At 34.7% G+C, this 26,982-nt stretch overlaps 3 protein-coding genes across 5 annotated transcripts; 2 read left to right on the forward strand and 1 right to left on the reverse strand.

Moving 5' to 3' along the window:
* Positions 1–2,232: 2,232 nt before the first annotated feature.
* On the reverse strand, positions 2,233–2,712 carry LOC137708947 (uncharacterized). The gene is made up of 2 exons (XM_068448105.2): positions 2,440–2,712; positions 2,233–2,337 (listed from the first exon to the last, which is right to left on the reverse strand). The coding sequence occupies exons 1-2, from the start codon at positions 2,710–2,712 to the stop codon at positions 2,233–2,235; spliced, it is 378 nt and encodes a 125-aa protein (XP_068304206.2).
* Positions 2,713–8,725: 6,013 nt separating this feature from the next.
* LOC137708434 (phospholipase D alpha 1) lies at positions 8,726–13,337 on the forward strand. 3 transcript variants are annotated; one of them, XM_068447514.2, is made up of 4 exons: positions 8,726–9,022; positions 9,274–9,379; positions 10,357–12,256; positions 12,670–13,337. In XM_068447514.2, exons 2-4 carry the CDS (start codon positions 9,281–9,283, stop codon positions 13,101–13,103), a joined length of 2,433 nt encoding a protein of 810 aa, XP_068303615.1. In that variant the 5' UTR covers positions 8,726–9,022; positions 9,274–9,280; the 3' UTR covers positions 13,104–13,337. The 3 variants fall into 3 exon arrangements, with proteins under 3 accessions (XP_068303615.1, XP_088545158.1, XP_088545159.1); XM_088689032.1 differs by having other exon boundaries at positions 8,911–9,134; XM_088689033.1 differs by having other exon boundaries at positions 8,938–9,173.
* Positions 13,338–20,025: 6,688 nt separating this feature from the next.
* Positions 20,026–20,972, forward strand: LOC137708799 (uncharacterized). The gene is made up of 2 exons (XM_088688835.1): positions 20,026–20,332; positions 20,496–20,972. Exons 1-2 carry the CDS (start codon positions 20,170–20,172, stop codon positions 20,723–20,725), a joined length of 393 nt encoding a protein of 130 aa, XP_088544961.1. The 5' UTR covers positions 20,026–20,169; the 3' UTR covers positions 20,726–20,972.
* Positions 20,973–26,982: the final 6,010 nt, after the last annotated feature.

The following is a 26,982-nucleotide window of genomic DNA, read 5'->3' on the forward strand; positions in this document are numbered from 1 at the left end:
TGGTATATGTGATTTTGTCATTTTCATAGCATCATTAAATGCATCTGGCATTTGATTGACAATACTTTGAAGATAAACGATCATTTTCACTTCATTTTCACATTGAGTGCTACGTGGATCAAAATGAGACAAGGTGGGTACAACCCATGTCAGTTTTTGCCGTTCTTTTGGAACGGTTTTTTCTCCCTTTAACGACAGGAAGACTGTCTCATCAAAGTGACAATCAGCAAAACGAGCTGTAAACATATCACCTGTCAGGGGTTCCAAATATCTAATGATAGATGGTGAATCAAAACCCAAATAAATTCCCAGTCTACGCTGAGGTCCCATTTTAGTGCGTTGCGACAGTGCAATAGGCACATAAATAGCACAATCAAAAACTCGTAAATGTGAAATGTTTGGTTGATGTCCAAACATGAGTTGTACTGAGGAGTATTGGTGGTTGGCTATAGGTCTCGATCGAACCAATGATGCAACATGTAAGATGGCATATCCCTATGCAGAAATTGACAATTTTGTTTTCATGAGCAAAGTGCGAGCTATTAATTGAAGCTGCTTCATCAATGCTTCTTTTAAACCATTTTGAGTATAGACATGAGGAACAGGGTGTTCAACATCAATGCCCAATGTCATGCAATAATCATAAAAGGTTTGAGACATAAATTCACCAGCATTATCAAGTCAAATTAGCTTAATGGGATAATCTGGGAACTGTGCTCGCCACTTGATTATATGAGCAAGAAGTCTCACAAAAACTAAATTCTGAGTAGATAAGAGACAAACATGTGACCATCGGGTAAATACATCAACCAAAACCATAAAATATCAAAATGGTCCACAAGATGGTTGAATAGGTCCACAAATATCCCCTTGAATTCTTTGCAAAAATGATGGGGATTCAGCATCAACCTTTAGTTGTGATGGTCTAATTACCAACTTCTCTTGAGAACAAGCTTTGCAAGGGTTATCATTTAAGAGAGCAATGTCTCTAGTAAATAATGGATGTCTATTAGAGTTGGTAATGATCCTGCGCATCATGGTGGATCCTAGATGACCCAAACGGTCATGCCAAAGCATGTAATCTTTTGAATCAATGAACTTTTGGTTCATTACAACATGTGATTCAATTATCCTTATGTATGTATAATGCAATCCACTCAACAAACCACTCAACTTCTCCAATATACGCTTCTGGGTATCATTGGAGGTAATGCATAAATACTCTACATTTTCTGCACTTTTCGTTTCAATATTCTATCCATTTAAACGTATGTCTTTGAAACTCAACAAATTTTGAGTAGCATACAATGCATTATGTATGGACAATATTGTTCCATTTGGTAACATAATCTGGGCTTTCCCTGAGCCTTCAATTACATCTGATTGACCTGATATTATTGTTACCCTTACTCTTGTAAGCATCAAGCTTGAGAAATACTTTCGATCACGAAGTATTATATGTGTGGTTGCGCTGTCTGCAAGACAAATATCTCTGCCATTTCTCATGTTTTGAGAATAACCATAGCTTTTATCCATGCTTTCTAAGTAAAGAGGATCACGGTTAAAAACAACTTAGAAATTTAAAAGTCTTTTTTTTTATGGAAATGCGAATTTTTAAACTACAAGTTCAGAATAATAAAAGTACATGAAATATAAATGATTTAGTTGGACCGATACACTTTATTCCTCATTTCCACAATGAAGTCCGAGACATCTAGGTGGGTTGTGTCAACTATTCTGATAAGTCGCACACTGGATCAGGTATATCCATTGGTCTAGCCTGATCGAGGAAATTAGTCTCGACACCCTTCTCCTTAAGGGACGCTTGATATAGATCCACCAGATGTTTTGGGGTACAACAGGTACGCGCCAAATGCCCATCACCACCGCATCCATGGCAGGCACCATCAGAGTTTCTAGGAGTATTGTTCATACGAGTTTTGCCTTTATGGCGATTTCCATTTTTAAAGCTCAGGCCTGACTTGGAATCTAGTTGTGAAACTAACCACCATGATTATTGCCTTTCCTGTTTCACAGGCCTCGCTTATGGCCACGTCCTTGTTTATGATTATAAACATCAAAGGATGTGGCGTTCATTTCAAAGGAAGCAACATTCACTTCTAGGAATGGTGCAGATCTAGTAGGTCGGGACTGATGATTTTTCATCAGGATCTCATTGTTTTGTTCAGTTATTAAGAGCACAGATATCAGCTAGTTGTATTCAATGAAGCCTCAAGCTCTATATTGCTGCTGCATGAGCACGTTAGAAGTATGAAATGTGCTGAAAGTCTTTTCCAGCATATCTTCCTTAGTAATGGTATGCCCACAGAGCTTCATCTGAGAGGTAATTCTGAACAACGTAGAATTGTACTCAACCACTTACTTGAAATCCTGGATCCTTAGGTGAGTCCATTCATAGAGAGCCCTTAGAAGAATCACCTTTGTCTGGTGATTGTATATGTTTCTCAATGCCTTCCAAAGAACTAACGGATCTTCAACCGTTAAGTACTCATGCTTTAGTCCCTCATCAAGTTGGCGACGAATAAAGATCATGGTCTTCGCCCGATCTTGAGAGGATGAGCTGTTTTCTTCCCTAATGGTATGTCCAAGATTTCCTGCTTCTAGATGGATCTTGGTATCCAGTACCCAGGTAAGGTAATTTTTCCCAGTAATGTCCAGGGCAGCAAAATCAAGCTTTGCCAAGTTCGCCATTTTCTTTTCTTTCTAAAAGAAAAATGAGATGCGTAAGAACTTGCAATAATATGCATTCTTGGAGGAATATAGTGTTAGAACTTATGGTTCTTACAAATTTTTTATTTTGATCTTCAGGCAAAAAATGATAAGCACTCGAAACTTCAAACTCGAGATTTTCATGATTAATGAGAAGAAAGATTGTACCACACCATTCTCATCGAAACAAGCATAGGATAGGCGATTACTCCGCACCACTTGAACGACAGGAAAATTTAAATAAGCATAGCAGTTTAAATATGCAATGCAGGGTAGACAATTATACCACACCACCTAAAATTTGCAATAAAATTAAATCTGCAACTCAAGATGGGCAATTGTACCACACCATCTTTGATCGCAGTGAAAATTAAATTTGCAGTTTAAGATGAGCGATTGTACCGCACCATCTTTGATTATAGTAAAATTAACATAAATAAACACTGGGTTAGAAACCAGGAACTGCACCAAACAAGAAATCAAAGATATAAGTAACTGTTAAATTTAGAACGAGAAGCTGGCATGATGCTAGCAGTTCATTGCGAGGGTGCATCATGCAGATGAAGCAGAAGAAGAAGAAAAACAGGAAAAACCTTAAAGGAAGCATTTTTTTTCTTTCTTTCAATGAAGGGAGATGTGAACTATTTAAGGTTAGAGAGTCGTGCTGATAACGTGTTATAAATAGGCAAAAGTTAGAGAGATAACCTTTCTAAGGACATGAGCAAAGCAGGTGCAAAATATCACACTATAACTTTAGTAGATATAACACAAAAAGGATGACAGATAAAGAGAGGGAGGGATACTGATATTATTTCTCTTGCTTTCTTTAACATTCTGACAAAGAAGTCATTGATTCTTTTGATCGGGATTCAGATTAAAAATAATCAGAAATCTTGGAATTCTAATCGTAAAAGTCATTTTTGATTATTTCAAATTAATTTAATTGAAATTAACACAAATTAAATACAAATAGATAAAGCAAAGAAATAGAATTGAGTCCTACAACAAACCATATTTATTTAATTTTTTATTCACCGTCCTTTCATTTGTTAACAAAACTTTCCTTTTTGTAGAATAAAGTGATGTTTACATCAATCATCATCATCGTCGTAGTATAAGGGCATGTTTCGAATTTCCGAACCGTTTTGATCCCGTTCAAAAACCGAATCGAAATTTTCGATATGGTATTCAATCTCCTATTTGTAATCATTTGAGAACCCTGAATCAAACCGATATTATATATATATATATATATATATATATATATTATTTTTAATTTATAGTTTACTAATTACTTGGTCTGTTGGATTGGTTGAGATATATCTTAACTGTCCATTGTAAATTAGGCAAACCACACAAAGTCAAGCACAAGCTAAAGGTATGAATTTTGGTTTGGGTATTCTGGTTTTTTTTTTTTTTATTCGTTTTTTAAATCAAGGGATTTTGTGTTTCTAGAAATTCTAGGTATGGGTGTTGGTATTCAATTGAGTGTTTGAAATATTATGTGTTTGGATATGAATGTTGGTATTCAATTGAGCGTTTTTCTTCTAGAATGTTTTGGTAAGTGGGTTTCTGGGTTTTAGGGTTTTCGTAAAACTAGTGGCTGGCTTAAAATAGGAAGAAATGAAGATTTGGGGATTTTCTTATTCTTTTTTGGTTTGATTCTGTGCTAATCTGAAAGTTTTCTTTTTCATTTTTCTTTGGCTATTGTCATTCAATCTTGGTCCATGTTTCAACCTTTGTACATAGTTTTTCATTTCTTTTGATTATTTGTGTTGTATATATTGACTTGATGAGATATTGTTGTGTGATTCCTATCTAGATTTTAGTTCATGTTGGATTCATTTGTAATAATCCCGAACAGCACAAAATCTTGAAAAAAAGTATTCTGAAATTCAATTCGGTTTCTAGTTGTAAAGTCTCATCCTGAAAATGATGGGTCTGGTATTAGGGTTTTGGATTTCAGTTCGAGATCCCAATCCGAACCACCCGTACTCTAAGGGGAGATGGGAGACCACAAAGTGAGTTTTTCATTAAATAATATCGAACTTAACATAAATATCATAATTTATATGAGTCAAACTTAAAATCTGTTGTTTACAAGTTACAACTTGTGAGTGATGAAAATCAGTAGTTAAAAAGAAGAAAGAAGGTATAAAAAGGGGAAAATAGGGAGCATATTTTGCTTACCACCATAAATTATGGTGTATGCTCACCATACACCTAATCAATTAACACGTGTCATTTCATTTAATATTGGTTAATTTTTTTTTCAAAATTGAAAAAGTAACTAACTAGAGTTAGGTGAAAGACACGTGTCAATTGATTAAGCGTATAGTGAGCATACACCATAGTTATGGTGAACATAAACCACAGTTATGGTGGTGTACAAAAATGCTCCTGGAAAAATAATATGTGCATCGTTGTAGTCCTAAGAATTTAGGAATGTGACTGGGTTCCTGTTAAGAATTTACCATATCATATCTTTAAATATTATCCTATTAGAGTAATGCAATTGTGGTAAGAAATTTGTCTTCCTACCACTGTACATAAAGTCACAATGAGTGAAATAAAACACACATCATAATTATCTCTCTCTCCCCTCTCTTTTTGAAACAAACGATAATATCTACACTGGAGAAGTAAGAGAGTAAGCTAAGCATCATAATTAATTAAAAATAATGTGGTTCAAATTTATCTTTAACGATAATCGAATTTAAGATTTCTCACTTATAAATGAAGAAAAATATTATTAAAAAATAGTATTAAATAACAATTATTTAGTTAAATATGCCGACAATATGCATAAATAATTTCGTTTAAAAATACGAAAATGTGGGGACTGCAAAGCGTGTTATAGCCGCGTGTTGCAGAGTCAACCGTGAGAGCGATGTAGAGTAGAGCAAACGGAACGCGGCAGGGGCAATGCGGGCGATGTGGGCCATGCTTATCCACATATATCCACACACATATCCGACGTTATATCTACCCACTAATGACGTAATGAATAAGAAAATAAAGAAAACGAGTAATTAGGTTTAGGTGCCCGCATATCAATGCTATCATGGAACGCGGCAGATGAAATTGCGGGTCACCTCCTCTGTCGGCGAGATCTGATTTCTATCAAATAACTAATGAAAACAGGTAATTAGGTGTTTCGGTGGCAAAAAGTATAATAAATAACAAGGTTATTTAATTATTTATAATTACATTAAATTATTTAATAAATAAAAATCATCGATCAAAAATAAATAAGTTAATAATTTAATAATATATCATCTATCAGAAATAGATAAGTTAATAATTTAATTATTTATAATTACATTGTTTGGTTTGTTAATTTGATTTAAAAAATTTGTTGTCAGGGTCCTTCTCGAGTAATGCTTTATTTAGTACTGTTTGTGTTTAATTTTAAATAATTAATTAAATTAATAATTTAAGATTGCATAATATACGATGATTAGATATGATGTTGGATATGTACAAAAAATGATTCCAATAAAATTATACTGTTATTTTTTTGCTAAGTGACAATTAAATTAGTCGAATGCACGTGGCTAAAACTTGAAGCCGGCAACAATCATGGAAAGTTCTTTTTTAGTCCATGGCAACTTATTAGCCTTAAAATTAGTGCCTCTTGAGAATGAGATTTTTTTTTCTTATTAACCAGAGATTTTTTAATTTGATCGGACACGGAATAGTATATCATGTATTATTATATAAATAATAATATATATGTGTTAAAAATTAATAACTTAAAATATCCAATTTCTCATCACTTATATAAAACTACGAAAGAAGACGTCCAAAAAATTTGATCTCCGTACTGTTATCCTTTTCGCTAATTGACAATTAAACTAGTCGAATGCACATGGCTAAAACTTTGAAGCCGGCAACAATCATGGAAAGTTCTTTTTTAGTCCATGGCAACTTATTAACATTGTTCTAAAAAATGGTTGAGGCGGCCGCCTAGGCGGCGGTGCTTCACCGCGATTAATTCAAAATCGTTTCTTGAATTGATGAGGTCTGTGTGGACGCTGGGTTGTTTGGCGGCTCGAAGAGAAAGAGAGAGAGAGAGAGCGAGCGCCTTGGAAGCAGGAAGGAGCTCGGAGAAGAAGCGAGAGAGGATGTTGTGGAAATTTACAGAGCAACAGAAGAAGAAGAAGAAATGGAAAAACATAGTAATCAGAGAAGGAGAAGAAGAGGAAAAGGAAAAAAATTCAAAACATTAATGGCTTTTCTCTTTCCAAGGAAAAAGAGGAAAAGAAAACCCAAAAAAAATAATGGTTCCGCTTTCCAAGGCGTAAAAACGGCTCCATCTTTTGGAATCCAATCTAATGTGAATGAGTGGGGCGAAGGGGAGGTGCCAAACCTCACACGTGGACTTTTATGAACAAGCTTTTGATTAATTTAACTTACTAATCATTCAAAATGTCTTAAGTTATATAGTATATATGCTTAATGTGTTTTTAAATTTTGAACATGTTAGATACTCTTTTTGTATTTTATCATTATTTTATTATCTTATTCATAAATTTCATACAAGTATAATTTTTTATGTGTCAATATGCACTTATTTACAAAATATACAAGAAATTTACCTAAATCTGCCTAGATCTCACCTAGGTGCTAGGCGCTAGCTCGCCTCCAGACTAGCGCCTAACGTTTTTTAGAACATTGCTTATTAACCTTAAAATTAGTGCCCTTTGAGAATGAAATTTGTTTTTCTTCTTATTAACGAGAGATTTTTTTTAATGTGATCGGACACGGAGTAGTACATCACGTGTTACTATACAAATGATGAGATATGTGTTAAAAATTAATAACTTAAAATATACAATTTCCCACCATTTATATAAAAATATATGGTGTACCACCCGTATTCCAATCATAATGAAAATTTTCTCCTTATTAAAAAAGAGATGACATTTTGTTTTATACAAATAAGGAGATGAGATTTACAACTATATTTGAATTTTATTTTATTAGTTTTCCATACTAAAAAATAGTTCACAAGAAATTTGTTAAGTAATTAAAAGTGTCTTTTTTTACACTGATATTTAAAATTTTCCTCTTCAGCCTAGTTTAGGGTTGAAATTGTGTAAATTAGTGTAAAATTGCTTGTAATGCAAAAAAAATGAAAGCGCTTCCTCCTAGCCTTCAGGTCCTTTGGGAATGAGTTCATCCTCCATTGTGAATAACGTATCTTGACCGTACAAAATTTCTAATCAAAATCGTTCAATTTCTTAATTTTCGTTGGAAGATTACTCGTGCAAAAAATCATTTCAATCGGAGATTATTTAGTCATTCAAACGTATATAACAAATTGACAATGTAGATTCTATGCAATATATTCATGATGAACCATCTATTTACTTGATATGTTTGGATGATTAAACGATTTCAAATGGTTTTTTGGTAAGAGTGATCTTAATATGAAGATTAATAAATTAAATAATTCCACCCGTTGATAAAATACTCAAGATATACAAAATTATGAAGCACATTTTTTCTTACTAGAGGATGCTCCGTATTACAATTAATGAGTGTATTTATGAAGGGAAGTGTTATTGGCGCTCTAAAAATCTCATTCTACATTCCTCACAAATGTATTTTTCTTTTCAAATATAGAAAATTTGGAGTGTGTAATGAGATTTTTAAAGTGCCAATAACAATTCCCTTTATGAATCAGAAAAAAAAAAAAAGTGTATACTAATGGATATTTACTCCCACATCTTAATTAATCACTCTAAATGAGATTGTAACTTAATCATTTGCTGTAATGAAGATATCAAAAGCTTATCATTGGCTCAAATGCTAGTAGTGAGTCAGATTATTAATAACATAAATCAAATTACGAGTAATATTTTATTATTTTAATATACTATATGCTATTATATAAAATTTATTTAAAATATAGGGAGAAATATTTGAACTTACGAAGCACACTCTTCGTAACAATTTGACTAAATTCAGATATGTTGAAACCCAACATGTACTCTAGCAAGATTGAAACAGAAAAAGAAAGGAAATGTGACCGGAGGTGACTGCAAGATTAGAAAAAAAGAAGGGGCCTAAAAGCAAATTTCACAGAGAGGCAATCAAGACGAAAGGGAAAGAAAGGTGACAAAAAAAGACAACCATTCATATTTCTCCACGGGTAACTTTTGAATAGTTTATATTACAACGCTGAGCCGATACCGGATCACATCTTCATTGCGCTCCTCTCTTCCACCTTTGCTCTCTGTGCTTCTATACACTCTCACAGATCTCTCTCTCTGAAACACAAAAAGTGAGTGCCTCTCAACTTTTCCATCTCTGATTAGCAATTGAGTTTTCAGTCAATTTTCGTGGGGATCAGCTTTTATTCTCACTCACCATTGCAAAATATGGAAACATAATTTGTTGAGTACTTTTTGTCTGTGTGATCCGATCGGTTTCTGGTTTGTTTTGTGTATAGTTTGAATATTTCTTGGTTTTTTGGTGGATTTGGGATCTGATGCGAAGTGGGTTTTGTTTGTTTTGGTTGACCATTGTGTGCAGGTGAGAAATGACGGAGGCAGAAAACCAGTGGCTTCATGGGACGCTTCACGCTACGATCTATGAGGTTGATAAGTTGCATAGTAGTAGTGGGAATTTCTTCCGCAAGGTATATAATTTATGACTTTTTTTTTTGTTGATTTGAGATCCGAACTGTTAAGGGTGATTTGATCTCTTTTGTAATTTTATAGTGTTATTACCATATAATTCTGTCAGTATGTGTTGTAATGATCACTGGAATTTATAGTGGTCAAGCAGTGGAATAGTTAGCTAATTTTTTTTCACTAAAATAAAATGCGATCTTGTGTATGTTGTTCAAATTGAAGATAACTGAGAAAATCGGGACTATTTCGATTTAGATATGAATAGATGTCCAGGATTTTTTTTGAGCAGATGAACAATGCTAAGTCCACGATGTTAATTGTAGTAGATTGTTGTGCTCGTTGCCGACTGGTATGCTATATACATTAATTGGTAACTAGTATGACCTCTCTGTTTAAGATTTATGCCTAGCCTTTCCGGTGCCCATTTATGATTATGGTCACTGTTGATTTAGTTCGTCTATTTAGTTATATGGATTTTCATGTCTGTTACTTGAATCTGTTTGCTCGTGGAAGTTACTTTACTTTCATTCGAAATTTTTGGTCACAGATCTTCCTAGATAAGAAATGAAAAACCACTATCTTATTTCTGCTTTTCCTGGGCAGTTAATAGCCTCTCCTATGTCTTTTATGCTTTGCAATGCATACAATTGTTGACAATTTTTTGTCTGGTGCTGAACACGTCTGTTCTGTGTCGTGGGTATTTCCCTTTCCTGGGAAGTGCAGACATGACACTCAAAACTATCATCATATTCATCCTCCTTTTCTGTACTTCATTCAGAAGATTTTAGTATTTGGTCATTATTCATTTATTAGATAATTGAAGCATTCTAACCACTTAAAATTGGATGTCCATTGCATAGTAATAGTTTTGAGGTTGCTTGTAGGAGGCATGAACAAGATTGATAGACGAGAAACTTCGAACCATCTATATCATTTTCCTGTTACCTTCATATTGTCTCATATATGAACTTTTTCTGTGCAGATTACAGGAAAAATTGAGGAGACTGTTGGTATTGGCAAAGGAATTAGTAAACTCTATGCAACCGTTGATCTGGAAAGGGCTAGGGTTGGTAGGACCAGGGTTATAGAGAAAGAGCCCTCTAATCCCAGGTGGTATGAGTCTTTCCACATTTACTGTGCCCATACTGCTGCAAATGTTATATTTACTGTCAAGGAGTCTAATCCTATTGGGGCATCATTAATCGGAAGAGCATATGTACCTGTTCAAGAACTCATAGAGGGGGAAGAAGTGGATCAATGGGCTGAAATTTTGGATGAAAAAAAGAACCCCGTCCATGGAAATCCCAAAATACATGTGAAACTACAATTTTTCCATGTTACAAAGGACCGCAGTTGGGGTCTGGGTATAAGGAGTCCTAAGTTTCCTGGAGTTCCGTTTACATTTTTCTCACAGAGACAAGGATGTAAGGTTTCCCTTTACCAAGATGCTCATATCCCAGATAAATTTATTCCTAAAATTCCTCTTGCTGGAGGCAAGCGTTACGAGCCCCACAGATGCTGGGAAGACATCTTTGATGCAATTACTAATGCAAAGCACCTGATCTACATTACTGGTTGGTCAGTTTATACTGAAATTTCCTTGGTAAGGGACTCAAGAAGGCCAAAGCCTGGTGGAGAGATCACCATTGGTGAATTGCTTAAAAAGAAAGCAAGTGAAGGTGTTAGGGTTCTTATGCTTGTTTGGGATGACAGAACCTCTGTTAGTTTATTGAAAAAGGATGGACTGATGGCCACTCATGATGAAGAAACTGCAAAGTTCTTCCAGGGTACTGATGTGCATTGTGTCTTATGCCCTCGTAATCCTGATGGCGGCGGGAGCATTATTCAGGGTGCACAAGTCTCTACCATGTTCACTCATCACCAGAAGATTGTGGTTGTGGACCACGACATGCCAAATGGAGAATCAGAGAGGAGAAGAATTGTTAGTTTTGTTGGGGGTCTTGATCTGTGTGATGGAAGATATGATACCCCCTTCCATTCACTTTTCAGGACATTGGATACTGCACACCATGATGATTTTCATCAGCCAAATTTTACTGGTGCCTCAATTACAAAAGGTGGTCCAAGGGAACCGTGGCATGATATCCACTCTCGACTAGAAGGGCCTATTGCTTGGGATGTTTTGTTTAACTTTGAGCAGAGGTGGAGAAAGCAAGGTGGTAAAGATTTACTTGTTCAGCTTAGAGAGCTGGAGGAAATCATCATTCCCCCTTCTCCTGTTATGTTCCCAGATGACCATGAGACATGGAATGTCCAGTTATTCAGATCAATTGATGGAGGAGCTGCTTTTGGCTTCCCAGATACGCCTGAAGATGCAGCTCAAGCTGGGCTTGTTAGTGGGAAGGATAACATCATTGACCGAAGCATTCAGGATGCTTATATTCATGCTATTCGCCGCGCGAAGAATTTCATCTATATTGAAAATCAGTACTTTCTTGGGAGCTCTTTTGCCTGGGAGGCTGATGGTATAAAGCCTGAGGACATTGGCGCTTTGCATGTAATTCCAAGGGAGCTTTCACTTAAGATTGCTAGCAAGATTGAAGCAGGGGAGAGGTTTACTGTCTATGTTGTTGTTCCAATGTGGCCAGAGGGGATCCCAGAGTCGGCATCTGTTCAGGCAATATTAGACTGGCAGAGGAGGACTATGAATATGATGTATGCAGATATTAAGCGCGCATTAGATGCACAAGGTCTCGAGGAGGATCCTCGGACCTACTTGACATTTTTCTGCCTTGGGAATCGGGAGGTAAAGAAGCCTGGGGAATATGAACCCTCAGAGACACCAGAAGCAGATTCGGACTATCAAAGAGCTCAGGAAGCCCGACGCTTCATGATTTATGTTCATACCAAGATGCTGATAGGTAAGTCGCACACTTATAAACTTCATGTTACTCACTTTTGACATATCTTTCTCATGGTTTTATATTCATGAACATTGTTCATGCCACACAACACCTGCATTCACATGTAGCAAGCCCAACTCTCCACTGAACTTTTGTTCTTGGTTTAAACTTTAGAATTTTAGCTGACCTTTGTCTTAGTTATGTTTTGGTTGTTGATTATGCAGCGACTGATACCTGCTTCTTGATATTCAGTTTCACGGTGTTTATCATTATATCAAACAGCTTCATATATATATTACGTAGTCTGCTAGAAAGAAATATACAAACCTTTCTACTATAGTGCTGTCTCTCACGGGACAATGTTGGTTCTATATTCTACCCATCCTGGTTACTACAAAGCACATAATTGACTCACTCTTGCGTTTCTGCAGTTGACGATGAGTACATAATTATTGGATCTGCCAACATCAACCAGAGATCAATGGATGGTGCCAGAGACTCTGAAATAGCAATGGGAGCCTACCAACCATATCATCTGTCAGTCAGGGAGCCAGCACGTGGTCAGATCCATGGTTTCCGTATGGCACTATGGTATGAGCACATGGGCATGCTTGATGAGGCCTTCCTTCAGCCAGAAAGCGTTGAATGTATTTCAAAGGTGAACCAGATTGCTGACAAATACTGGGATCTATATTCAAGTGAAACTCTTGAACATGATTTACCTGGTCACTTGCTTCGATATCCAGTTGGTGTTACCAGCGAAGGAGTTGTCGTTGAGTTGCCAGGATTTGAATTCTTCCCTGACACCAAAGCTCGTATTCTTGGTGCCAAATCCGACTACCTTCCTCCGATCCTTACTACCTAAGTGTGCTTTTTGTCACTTGGTTTGTCAGAGTAAAAACCTACTACATTATCTTTGTTTTTACTCCACTATTTGTGATAGTAGATTAATAAGTCCATCTGTGTCACAGCCTGCATAGATTTTTTCAGTTGCTGGATGTTCATAGCAGGTTAGTGATTTGGTAATGTTGTGTGATTTGCTGACTGATATAACTTATGAACCATGTTTAATTATTGTTATGTAATTTGGTTGTCTTCACTTATGTTGCCCTATGGTTATTGATGTGCTCTCTATTTTATTCTATACGTCGAACTTCACTTGTTTCTATGCATTTGGATGAAGAAAATAAACTTAAATTTTGAAATAAAAAGAAAATTTTGATAAAAAAAAAGAGGAAGGGAACTTTGAAATTGACGTATCTCTTGAGAACACAAGCAAAGAATTATAAAATTTCCCATGAGCAAACGTTTCAAGTTCAAAAAACGTTGTGTGTTCGGAAGAGTTATTATTGTTCTTGATTATGTCAACCAGTTGAACAAGTGTTCAACACAATTCTTGGAATGCTCAGCATTAGTTTCTTTTTTGAACCAAATTGTGGTGATTCAAAGTAAGTAATCAAGATGTATTATTAGTTCTTGGAAATTAAGATTTTATTGGACAATTGCGATTTTTACACAAGGTACGGTTTGAATACAAAATCTAGTTAATTGAAACATGTCTAAGGAAAAATTGACGGATAATACTTAGATACTCACTAGTGTACTTTATATTTAATTGACGGATAATACTTAGATACTCACTAGTGAGTACTTTATATCCTCACTTTTTGATATGGCCCAATTAAAAGTTGTCACATATTCTTTGTTTTTTAAAGTCCAAGAAAAATGTCTATTATTTACTGAATAATAAAACATGTGTTAAAATATTATTGGGCCAAAATTAAAAAATAAGTATATAGAGTACTCACTAGGAATTCCAAAGTTGACAAACAAAACAAGTTGATCAATTACTTAGACAACATGGAAAGGGGAATTGTTGGCGTAAAATCATCCGTGGCTGAGCACTTTGAAAAACGTAGTATATAAGTACAACCGTGTCATAAAAATAGATGTCTTTCATATGGTCGTGCCAAACTCTTGTGACAACCCCCTCGCCCGGACTTGTCCACAATCCTAACGTTAGAGACGTTAAACAAGAGTCAAAATATATTAGAATCTGTTTGTATTATGTTATTTTCAAATACATGTTGATATGTATTATCTTGTATGAGATATAGACGGGAAACTCAATATCCCTGTAGGACTCTGGAAGTTTGTTGATGCTTCAAATCCCCCACCTGTGCCTGCTATCACCACCACCATCACTACCACCGTACCTCCCACTCCTGCCTCCGATCATTCAGATGTTTTTCAGCCACTGCTACATTCACCTCGTCAACTGCTCCGAATCTGGAATAATTAAAATGGTTCCAACAAGATCAATTGATGGTTAGCTGTATCACTTCCACATTGGCAGAGCCTATCCTTACTCTCACCGAGGGCTACAAATCTGTTCAAGCCCTCTGAACCCGTGTGCTACCTCTCCCTCAATGCAACCCTTACAGCCTTCAGCTCCAGGTTCTTCCCGTGAGCCATCATAGCCGTCCTCCTCCCACTGCCCAGCCATCTCTGCCTCTACCATCCCATCCTATGGTCACCCGTCCCAGAGAGGGTACCTGCAAGTCCAAGACAGAGACAGACGGCTCGATTCGGTATACTCTTGCCCATGCATTGGAATAGTTCTCTTTCTACCGACGAGCCCACCTGTTTTTTCTCAAGCAAATCGCAAACAAGAATGGCGTGCGGCTATGGCATAAAAATGGAACTTGGGTCCTCGTTCTTCCTTTGCCTACTCTACATAAAGTCGGGTGTATCGAATAAACCGGAATTAGGTTTCCTACAAGAGATTAATTAATAAATAATACATGAATTTGGTTGAGGTTGACGAAGCCATCGGTTGGAATACTTCTTCTTCTTCTAAGTCCCCTAGGACAGAGGCCAGGCTTCGCCATCACAGTCTTCTTGTTGAAATCTCTCTCGGGATCCTCCCCAGCCATTACCTCGCCATCCTCAACGCCACCGTCGTCCGCCACTTCTCCGACCACATATTTGTCGTACTATTTTAACCAACTAGCCTAGCCTAATATACAGCTAACCCACATAAGCTTCATTGATGCGAGATTTAATGACTTCTACAACAATGCTTTATTTATTTATTTATTTTTTTTTTGTGGCTTATTCATTGATTTGCCTCTTGAAACTGTCGTTAGTCTCATTTTACTCTTTAAAACTAGTTTTGTGTTATTTTTAGCTATGCTCTTTGAAATTCAATTTTAATTTCACTTTGTTCCTCATAACTCAAAAGTCACCACTTTACTCTCTCAAACTCAGTTTTTTATCCCATTTTGCCCCAAAACCTGAAAGTCGTCTTTATAAAACTTAAAATTCATTTCACATTGTCCTAGTTTTGTTTTCTTATGTGAATTTGATTTGAGTGTTCTAGGCTATTCAAAATTTTTTTGATCTCTTTAATTTCTTTTAAACTTAATATTCTTAATGGGTGTTGGGTCTAACATATGTTTGGGAGGCGATCTATAAGTTTCAGGGTGAAGAGAGAGTCCACATATTACATCCCATATCGTCCAGTGGAGTGGATCCTGCCTTATACATATATTCTTATCTATTCTTAGCACGAGGCTTTTTGGAAGCTCACTAGCTTCGGGTTCCGTAGGAACTCCGAAGTTAAGCCAGTTCGCACGAGAGCAATCCCAGGATAGGTGACCCACTGAGATTCTTGTGTGAGTTCCCAAAAACAAAACTGTGAGGGCGTGGTCGGGGCCCAAAGCGGACTATATTGTGCTACGGTGGAGTCGAGCCCGGGATGTGATGGGGGCCCGGGCCGGGATGTGACACCACAAGTCAAAGTGAAACGAATTTTGAATTTCATAGAGTAAAGTAGTGACTTGAGTTACAGGGATAAGGTGAGATCAATATAGAGTTACAGGACCATTGCTAAAAATTAGCCTTGTCTTTATCTCATTTTTGTTAATGCCGTCAAATAATCGTTAAATTAAAAGTTAGTATGAATTTTTTTTTGACACAACTCCTTGCCTCCAACTTGCTTGCTAAAATAGTCCCAATTCCATTTTCGATAACTCTAGTTCAAAGCCCAGTTTGTCTCTCTTGTAGATTGATGCGGAGTAGTAGTTGCTTTTTAAACACAACTCATTATCTACTTTGTCAACGGCTACAATTACAACTCCACACCAATCCACTAGAGAGACAAACAGAAGTTTGATTTAGAGTTATCGAAAATAAAATTGGGATTGTTTTAGCAGGCAAGTTGGAGGCAAAGAGGTGTCAAAAAATAAAACGTCCATACTACTCTTTAGTTTAACGTCTATTTTGGTGGAATAGATGAAAATGAAGTTAACTGAAACTAAATAAGATAAAAATAGTAGTTTTAGAGAGCAAAGCAAAAATAAGACTAAATTGCAGTTTTATGGGTCAAATCACTTAATAAGTCTTTTTAATTTTTAATTTTTTTTTTAAAGGTAATGATAAGGAAACTAAAATTTTAAATCAAATTTACAAATCAAATGATGTATTACCAATAAAAGAATAAATATGTTAATTGATACTTAATTAATAATTTAATCATTAACAACTATATTATTTAATTTATATAATTTAGTTCAACTCTATGCACTCCTAGCATTACCTTCTTTTATTGTTTGCTTTTTAGAACAACACAATGCACTCCTCCACACTCCTTGTCCAGACCACAACTTTGACTATTCCTTTCTCTATTAGTCCAACAGAAGTTGACTGGTTAACTCATCCCAAGGGCCCGTTTAACCTTTCTCTAACTTGTTCTGGAAGATCACAACAAAACCAAGCCACTCAAAGCCAGCCAAAGTAAAAGCCAATACCAACACTTCTTCCTCCCTCCCACTTTCAGAAAGTAAAAGAAAATTCGAGATGCTCACGTTTTGTACTATTGCGAAAAATTATTTACGCATCCGCTATCCATAACATCAAATGACATGCTAACATGAAAGCCAGCAACCCACCCAAAAAGTACGGCATGCAGGATATAAAGAGGTGAGGTCCTGTGCGACACTTGCCCCCTCATTTCTTGTCCAAAAGGAAAGCTTTGATAAGAAAATTACCAAACTCTTTTAGGAAATGATTTGTTTGATTGCTGGCTGTGAAAAGAGATATTTTTCTTCTTGCTTTGTTACTCCTGCTGTCAAAGATCTCTTGCTCCATCTAGGAATGGGCAACGGTTATAGCGGACGGATAACCGTGGTTATTTATCCATAATCATTTGTATTTATATCCGTATAACCGTTTACCCATTGAGTAATTGCATAAACGGTTATACCCATACCGATAATTATTTATAAACGGTTAACCATACTCGTAGCCGTGTACCCATTTAACCATAACCGTTTAACCGTTTATCCATTTTTGAACCCGTTTATCCTTTTTTTTACCCGTTTACCTTTTTATCACCCGTTTACATGTTTTTTTTAACAACTTGAAAATTACAAAAGAAAAATTTGTCATAATTTTCGTTTTCTGACAATTAAACACCGTTATAGGTACATTTTAGCATGCATTTCCCTATTTTAATCATTTAAGTCTTCATACAATTCCAATAATTGAAATAATAGTTTACGAACGATATTTTTCTGCTACATCCAAGTAAGTCTTTAATTATAATCCATATGATTACAAAGTAAAGCTTCTAAAAAAAAAAATAGTCATTATTTTGAATACTAGATGATTCAAAACCCAAAATATTCTAAAACTAAATACTTTCAAACACTAATGCTTTAGCACATTCAATCACAAAGTCGCATTAACTCGTTCCCAATTTTTTTCTCCTCACTCATGTCATTTTTCTAACCGTTTGAGAAATACGAAGATTCGAAATTGGACATGAAGTGAAGATTGAGTTCTTTGCAAAGCTTAACGTTAAAGTGATTTACATGTCTTAAGAAACGCTTTGAAACCGCATAGCGCAAAAATACTTGAAGGCACTATCGCTCCTAGAACACCACAAGCCTACACGTGTGATATCCGAAATATATATCTCCATAGATAGATACTTTCCATATACATCTTTTTAAAAGAAATTTTGGATTCAAATAATTTAAACAATGCACAGTATTTGAATGTTTGTGTAGTGTACCATAGTATTTTCCAATATACAAAAAAGTAATAAATATCGAGAGGCATAAAATGTTGCCCCTGCACAACTGGAGATGTGAAAACACTATTCCCTTGAAAATTGTATTTTTAGTGGGTTCAAAAATGACATGGTGGCTAAATAGCAGACAACTAGAGATGCCTTTAGTAACTTTGCATCAGCATACACAAAAATTTAGGACTTATGGTTAAAAATGATTTAAAATCAAATCTCACTTGTTGAACTGCTCAAAATCAAATATTAACGACATATCAATTATGTATTGACGATACAACGATGAGATATACTAAAGAAATGATAATTTCACCAGATAGAAACTGAAATTAGATCATCTTAACCAAAAATTCAATAGTATACCCTAGTTTATAGCTTATTCCATGATAAAACTTTTTTTTTTTTTTTGAACAAACAGTAATATCTATACTAAGGGGAGGGGTGAGCTAAGCCTCACAATGGGCTAGCAATAGTGTGGTTCAAATTCGCCTTTGGCAAAAATCGAACCTAAGACATCTTACTTACAAGTGAAAAGGAATACCACTAGACTGTAGTAATAAGTGACTTCTATGATAAAACTTATACTAACCTTTTACCATATTACCATGAGTCAAAGGTAGTCTAAGTTTTATCCATTATCTTTTCCGCATTAATAATTTACAGTTACTTGTTTATTTGTTTGGATACTTAAGCATTAGTTGAAATTGTAACAATAGTCCCTCAACTTTAACTCAATTGGAGCAATGATCTCTGAACTAAAAATTCATGACTAGTAGTCCCTTAATTCATCAAAACGTGCAGTTATGATCATTTTCGTCAATTCCATTAGAACTTCTGTCAAAATAAGTCATCTGTCATATACATGAGGCTGAATCAAGGGGCAAACATGGAAAACCAAATGAAAAAAATTGTAGTAATGATCTCTCAACTTTAACCCAATTGGAGAAATGATCCCCAAATTTTAACCCAATTGGAGCAGTAGTCCCTCAATTTTAACCCAATTATAGGAATGGTCATTCTAACATGAGTTATTTTGATTAAATTCTCACGGAGTTTACGAAAATGATCATAGCTACACGTTTTGATGAGTTAAGAGACCAATGGTTATGAGTTTTTAATTGAGGGACCATTGCTCCAATTAAGTTAAAGTTGAGGGACCATTGCTACATTTTTCTCTATGAATTAGTAGGAACTCGCTTACTCAAAAAATTTCGTGTTCGGGTCCAAAGGTTTGTGCTTATGATTAGAACCGTTCATATTATGAATAAAAATATTTTAAAACTAAAGTAGTTTAGTCAATTTATCGTAACAAATGCATAGATGATTCTTAATACATGAATTCTATTAATTTGTATTTATATAATTGGATGACTAAACAACCTTAGTTTAAGGCGACTTTTGTAGAGTGGTTTCTAATATGATGAGTTCTAATTATAAACTCAAATTTCTATAAATCAACAATGAACAATTTTAAATAGAAACTTCTACATACCTGTGAGTAGTCAAATATTATTCTTATTTATTAAGGGAATTGCTATTAGCACTCCAAAAATCTCATTCTACACTCCAAATTTTTTATATTTGAAAAGAAAAATACACTTATGATGAATGTAGAATGAGATTTTTTAATTACCAAATTCCCTTTTTAAAACATAATTTCTTCCCCTTTTTTTATCACAAGCCAGAAAACAGTCCTTATATATGACAACCGCCTCTACATGTCCTCTTGTACGCAACAATTCACAAATATAACATAAAACGCCTCTTCGATCGGTGACCGAAAGCCTCTCGGCTACTTTCCTTTCTTCCTCCAAATTATCCTCTGTTTTTCTTCTCCTCCATGTCTTCTATGCTAGGCTCTCAAGGTTTGGTCCTGGCAACTGCCATGGCCGCCTCCAGCATGCTCGTCTTTCTTCATTTCTCCAGGCAAAAGAATTTCCCACCAACCCAACTTTCCCATCAGTCTCCGAACGAAATCCCTCTACGTTCTTGCTTGTATTCAGGTAATTGGGTTTCTCTTACTTCTTTACTTTTCCGGCGATATTCTAAGTACTCTAAACTAACGCGGCCGGCACACTGACCTGACTAACTGGCTCACGTTTTTCTTTCTTGTTTCTCTTTGCTCAGTAATTTTATTTTCTTAGGTTGTTGTGTTGTTTTGTTCAGGTGATAGGAAGAGGGAGAGGAAGAAGAAGAAAGTACATTTTGCTGAAAATATTGAGGAGGAGAAGCGAACTGGGGATGGGGAGGAGGAAGAAGAACCGATCAGTAGAGAGAAGAGCAAAGTCGAAACAAGTTGCAGAAACGAAATTCGACGAAAAATTCCGGCGAATCGAATCGCTTTGTACAATGGAATTCTCAAGAACCGCATGCAGAGGATGGAGTGTTCTTATTGATTGCTCTGGAAATTTCTGGGGTTCTTGGTTTCTTGGCTACATAGAAGGAAAAAAGTCTTGGTCTTCTGTGGTTGTAAATTTGTTTTTGTCTTCTTTTTTTTTTTTTCCTCTTTTTTTTTTCCTCAAAAAATGTGGTTGTAAATTCTTTGAACTTTGTCCGATTAATTAAGAAAATCTGGGCAATGTTTTTTCTTCTACTTTCGACGCTGTTTGAATATAATTTCATGTTTCTGGTTTATTACGAAAATTACTTGCTTTTTCCTTTCCTTATTTGGTTTGAATTTTGAGATTCTTCGTAAAACTGTCATTTATCAGATAAATTAACTCGTTTACATACTCTAATTAATAAAAATGTTCTGAAGAATTTAGAGATCTTTGCTATTTTTTTTTGGGTTGGAAGAGCGATTAAGAATCTAGAAAACCAACGAGTCTAAGACTTTGATCACACATGTTGATCTTTTTCTTTCGATTGTACACATGTAGATCTTAAACTAAAAGTGTCTAATATGGTTGGAAGAGAGATTATGCCTACTTTGTGATGAATCATAGCTTATTTAGAAATACTTTTAAAATAATTAAAACTGTTTTTAGTAAAAGGTTTTTTGGAACTAATAGTTAATAAACATGTAAGTGAATCCTAATAGCTTTTTTTGGAAACCAAAACAATTTTTTTTTTTTTAAAAAAAGAAAGTCATTTTAATAATTTTAAAAGTACTTTCAAACAAGTTCTAATAGTTGTTATATGTTATTAACAAGGAAAGAGATCCTTTCTGGATCTCTTCCCATCAAATCCATCTAGTTCAGGATTTAGACCGTTGAAATTTGATTCAACGACTACAAATATGGAACCTCTTTAAAAGTTATAATAACTGTAACTGTTGAATTTTAGCCCAAATCTTAAACTAGATGAATTTGATAAAAAAAAGATCCGAAGATGATCCATTTCCTATTAATAATACAAAAAATAACCCTCGAAATGAATCTTTTAAAGCCTAATGAGACATCTTTAACGGCATCTAGAAAATTCCTCAAAATGGGTATTTTATATTCATTGTTGACTGAAAAGCTTTTGAATGAATGAGTAAAATATTGATCTTGGCTGCTGGAAATGCTTTAAAGGATAAAGAATTTTAAAATGTTATATTCAAGTCAAATGTATTTCTCACGATTCATTGAACTCCACTTCTTTTAAGTCATGCCAAATATATTTAGAAAATTGTTATTAACATTTTAAATTTTTATTTTATATTTTAAATTTTCTATAATTATAAAAAAAAATACATTTATAAAAAGTGTAAAATAAAATTTTTAAAGTACTAATAACAATTTTTTATATTTATATGATTCTTTTCTTTTCATTTATCTAACCAGTGTAAGCTTTTTTTTTTCAAACAATTCAAATAATCTGTTTTAATTATTTCATTTAATGTTTTGGGAAAAGAGTTTGAGCTGACCAATGAGACTTGGGAGTTTCATTCCTAAGAATATCTTTAGTCCAATTACTAAATAGGGACAATCACCTTATAAAATAAGTATAAAATAAATATAAGGACAAAATAAATTTTCAATGGATCGGAAAGTTAGTCTCTAAAATATACGGATTCACCGAATACATAGTGTATGTCCTCACATATAAGGATTGTATATGGACAATCTTGAGTTGAAAATGGGACCACAATCTTAATCGAAGATTTTAATGCTTTTAATTAATTAAAAAAAGATTAACATAAACAAAAAAATGTGCACCTTGAGTAGAAAGTGGGGCTGACAATCTTGATTGAAAATTTTAATGCTTTTAATGTTTTTAATTTTAATGCTTTTAATTAATGAAAGAAAGGTTAACATAAACAAAAAATATGAACCTAGTCAAATTATCACACAAAATCATAAAAACTTCAAATTTAGGGATTCTACTATATGGACTCTCCCATTGGAGGTAATATTTCTTTAGAGAAACAAAGATTCTCTTTAAGTCCTTAAATGAGTACTCAAAAGTGGTGATGGAAGCCCCTAATAGGGACTTCTATTGGAGATGCTATAAAGAACATAATCCACAAACCAAACGGGTTATAAATGTTTTTTCAAATGTACTGTAACCGGACACATCGACCTAGTGTCCCTATATATGAGGACTATGAAACTTCCAATGGGAGTCCTTAAAGTCATCCTTACCACCGTATGTCTCTATATATGTAAGGGCTATATGACTTCCAATAGAGTGGAGGAGTTGTTCATATAATATACAGACTCGTTGGAGTATCCATAGAAATCCTCACATATAGAGACTCCATAGTGGGGCTCAAGGTTGATTTTGAGTAGAACAGATAGTTGCGTCAGACATGGCCCCACATCACCTTATTCTTTTTTCTCTTTTTTTCAACCGACGGGAAAACGATCTAGATAGATTTTTGGTTCTTTTTGTTCTTATTGTTTAGAACAATGGCCACAATACTCCAACTAAGTTGCTAATGATTTTTTTTTTATCTTTTAGTCCCTATATTTAGGGATTATTCTATAAGGACCTCCGATTGGAGACAATATTCTTTTAAGGATGGAGTATTCCTTTAAAGTCTTTAAATGAGTCCTCAAAAGTGGTGGTAGAGCCTCTAAAATAGACTCTCATTGGAGATACTCTAAATGCGTCCAAATCTCAAACATTTGTATGCTATATTTTCCTCTAATGACACATGCTTATATTAGATTCTACCTTTTTTTTTTTGGTTTTTTTAATCTCATAGTTTTTTTAATCTCATATTCATTCCTAGTTTGTTATTTGTGATATTCTAAGGGCATGTTTACTTATAAAGAAGGGGTAACATTCACATTCTTGTGTTTACTGACGACCAAGGAACAAAAAAACTAGTGCATTTGAGTATCTCATACCTTAAAAAGATCAAGGTATGAGATTATCATAGAGAAATCGTGTCTATCTTGTATTCAATCATTAATATTTAGATTCTTCGATGGTCTATATTTTTCTCATAGAAAGTAAATATGACCTAAACATAATTGTAGACTCTGTCAGTAAATCTTAATGAGCTTTGTTTTCAGTAGAAGTACAGTTGATTTTGACCATAACTAATCGTATTCAATTAGTACATCGATTTCATGTGAGGTTAAAACCCTGAACCGTGTGGATCCAAAACTTGAGTCGAATGGACCACCTCCCACCCTTGCATGATTGATTTCAAGTTCGAAATGAACCAAGGAAAAAAAGGGGAAAATTCCAAGTCGAAAGGAGGTGCCAAGTGCCAACTAGCTACCCAATTAGCTGCCCAACTAAGTTGACCAAACCAACTCAACTCCAGTTTGTTCGACAACACCACTTCCCTCATTGCTTTTGTTTATTTTTGTGTAAGTGAAAGGGAAGGGAGTGGCTGGGAATGCTGAGCTTAATTAGTATTTCTCTGATTAATGGACGTGTGGCACGCAGAATGTGGGGTTGGTGCCTAAAGTTGGTATTCCTGGCCAATGAGGACCGCAGAAGGCAGGCCCGTCATCTCAATGTTGCATTAACAATTATCATGATCAGGTGTTGACCCACCCATTCATTTAACAACTTTTTGGTGAGAGATGCCAGATGGTTGTGATTTAGAAAACACAAAATATATTCTAGTTTTAAAAGTTGTTCTAATTAGCATTATTCTTTCTCATACACATTAGTCAATGAAATATCTAAACTTGGCTATAGTAAATACACCAAATAATGTTGATATTATTATACCAAAATTGTTCTTAACGGTGTGGAGGTTAAATTACATTGTAATCGTACAAATTGAGAGCATCTTCTAAGGATAGTAATTTTAACCGTTAAATCTGATAATCGTTGATAACCACCCGAATGGATTGGATTTGGATATGAAGATTTGGGTATGGTATGGATATGGGGCAAAACCGTGAACTTTATTCGATTATGGTTTTGGATATGGTTATAGGGGTTCCCAATCCGTATCCGTCCCCCGAATCCGACCCGAATATATATACCGAATATATATATATATATATATATATATAATATTATTTTATTTTATTAAATTTACCAAACCCTTCCTATACTAATTCATTATGCATGCATCAAACCCTATACTATCTTTATTATGCACCAAACATCATGCATGGGGCATACCAACAACCTCATCAATTCAATACTCTTATTGTTATACTCAACCAAATTAATTCATTGAATCATTTTATATATCAATTATCAAATATTACAAGTTTATCAAATTCATCTCTTTTCAAGAGTCTCACTGTCAAGAAATTGGTGCATGTTATCATGAACAACTTCAAATATATTGTTAGTTTTTTGTAATTGGATGTTGCTATTTAATGACGGAATTAGTATCTACTAAAATTTATAATGAGTCAATTACATAAATATAATTTTTTTTTTTTTTTGGTTTTTTGACGAAAATGGATATAACCGATAACCGATTGAAAATCCGTTACCCGATAGATATGGTTATTGATAATCCCCGATGGTTAATTTGCGGTTATGGATATGGTTAATTTTCGTGGTTATGGAGATGTATATAACATTTCCATCCCCAAACCGAACCGTTGCTATCCTTAGCATCTTCAAAGGAGATGCTAAATTTAAAACATCAAACGATATTTGATCGCTTATGTGGCAATTTAACATTTTGTACAAATTTTTGCTCCGCCCGATATGTTAAATAATAATGTCTTTATAAATTTTTCCATCTCTTTGTCAGATCCAATTATTGAAATGACCAATCAAACACTTGGAACACACAACATTTATTATATAATTGCATCACATTTATTAAAAAATCATTAAATAAATGTGACAGTTGCTGTCAAATTTGACAACAGAAGACTTTGTCTTCAATTGACTCAGCGCCACCGCCACGTAAGAAACTTAAGGCTCAATTGGAGTGAGTTTGTTGCCACTTTTTATTATTACAAGTTTATGTGATAGTTTTGACATTTTCTTTGAAGATGGTATAAGGTTACATAATTATCTAAACATTATATTTTTTTTTTTAGAACAAACGATATTTTTACACTAAGGGGTGGGGAAGTAGGCTAAGCCTCATAATGAGCTAGCAATAATGTGGTTCAAATTCACCTCTGGCGAGAATCGAACCTAAGACCTGTCACTTACAAGTGAAGAGGAATACCACTAGACCATAGTACTAAATGACATCTTAACATTATATTTAATTACACCAAATGATGTTGGTAATACTATACCCAAATTGCCATTTATGGTGTGGACGTTAAATTATATTGTTAATGTAGTATATTGTAGTTAGACGTTATTGCATTGCAGTTTAACGTTCAATTAAATGAAACTGATACCTTACTTTTTATTAAGATTCCGTAAACGGAGTCTTCCTTAAATTACACTATGAAGTCGTTTTGTGCATAATCATCATGTATTTGGGAAATCTAGACGGGCTCGTTTGGTTGACAAAATAAGTTGCAAACTCTCATGCTCATTTCCAAGAGATTACATTACTAACTAGGAATGGATTTATAAAGAATGGACATTATTCTTATTCATGTGTTTGTTAATAATTAAATATTTGAAATAAATAAGTATGATTGTCATTTATGTATTTACTAAGAGCATCTTCAATGGTATTTAGGGACAATCACTATATAAAATTAGTATAAGACAAATATAGGAGCAAACTAAATCTTCAATGGATCGGAAAGTGAGTCTTAAGGTTAGGAACTCACCGAATACTTGGTATATGTTACCATACATAGGGATAGATGATAAACTAAAATGGTGAAGCCCGTTAGGCAATTTGAGTAGAAAAACTGGGATTTGGATCCTCTCCTAAGCTCAGCTTGCTGAGCCTCCTGAGCAAATCACACGGGCCATTGAAATTTAATCCAACGGCTTCAATTATTATAACTTTTAGAGAAGCTCCCTGTTTGACCGAAATCAAGGCATGATGGCCGTCACGCGAAGGTGACGTAGCCATATGCACAATGCGGAAGCCATAATAATATAAAAATGCGATTAAATAAAAACCAAACTAACTAGAGCACTAAATAAGATAAGGTGCAAAACGAAATAAGTATGAATTCACAACTAGAGCATAAGTAGCCTAAGTGCAGTCCAGCAAGACAAATACTAATTATATAACACCCAAAGGTGACCATACAATGGTGATAATCTGTCAAAGTTGCCGTGGATTCCTCGCAAGCCACCAAAAAGCAGTCCTAACTAGAACCTGGAGGGGCGCAAAACAGAAACTGTGAGTGGGCAAAAATAAAGC

Source organism: Pyrus communis, chromosome 17, assembly GCF_041283825.1.
Source record: "Pyrus communis isolate YQ-2024b chromosome 17, ASM4128382v1, whole genome shotgun sequence".
In the NCBI taxonomy this organism is placed as follows: Eukaryota; Viridiplantae; Streptophyta; class Magnoliopsida; order Rosales; family Rosaceae; genus Pyrus; species Pyrus communis.

Bases quoted from the DNA above. Each gene is read 5' to 3' on its own strand.
- LOC137708799 (XM_088688835.1), top strand. From the start codon at position 20,170: ATGTCTTCTATGCTAGGCTCTCAAGGTTTGGTCCTGGCAACTGCCATG. The intron at 20,333-20,495 runs GTAATTGGGTTT...TGTTTTGTTCAG, and splicing joins ACGTTCTTGCTTGTATTCAG to GTGATAGGAAGAGGGAGAGG.
- LOC137708947 (XM_068448105.2), bottom strand. From the start codon at position 2,712: ATGGCGAACTTGGCAAAGCTTGATTTTGCTGCCCTGGACATTACTGGG. The intron at 2,338-2,439 runs GTGATTCTTCTA...ATTACCTCTCAG, and splicing joins TATACAATCACCAGACAAAG to ATGAAGCTCTGTGGGCATAC.
- LOC137708434 (XM_068447514.2), top strand. From the start codon at position 9,281: ATGACGGAGGCAGAAAACCAGTGGCTTCATGGGACGCTTCACGCTACG. The intron at 9,380-10,356 runs GTATATAATTTA...TTTTCTGTGCAG, and splicing joins GTGGGAATTTCTTCCGCAAG to ATTACAGGAAAAATTGAGGA. The intron at 12,257-12,669 runs GTAAGTCGCACA...GCGTTTCTGCAG, and splicing joins TCATACCAAGATGCTGATAG to TTGACGATGAGTACATAATT.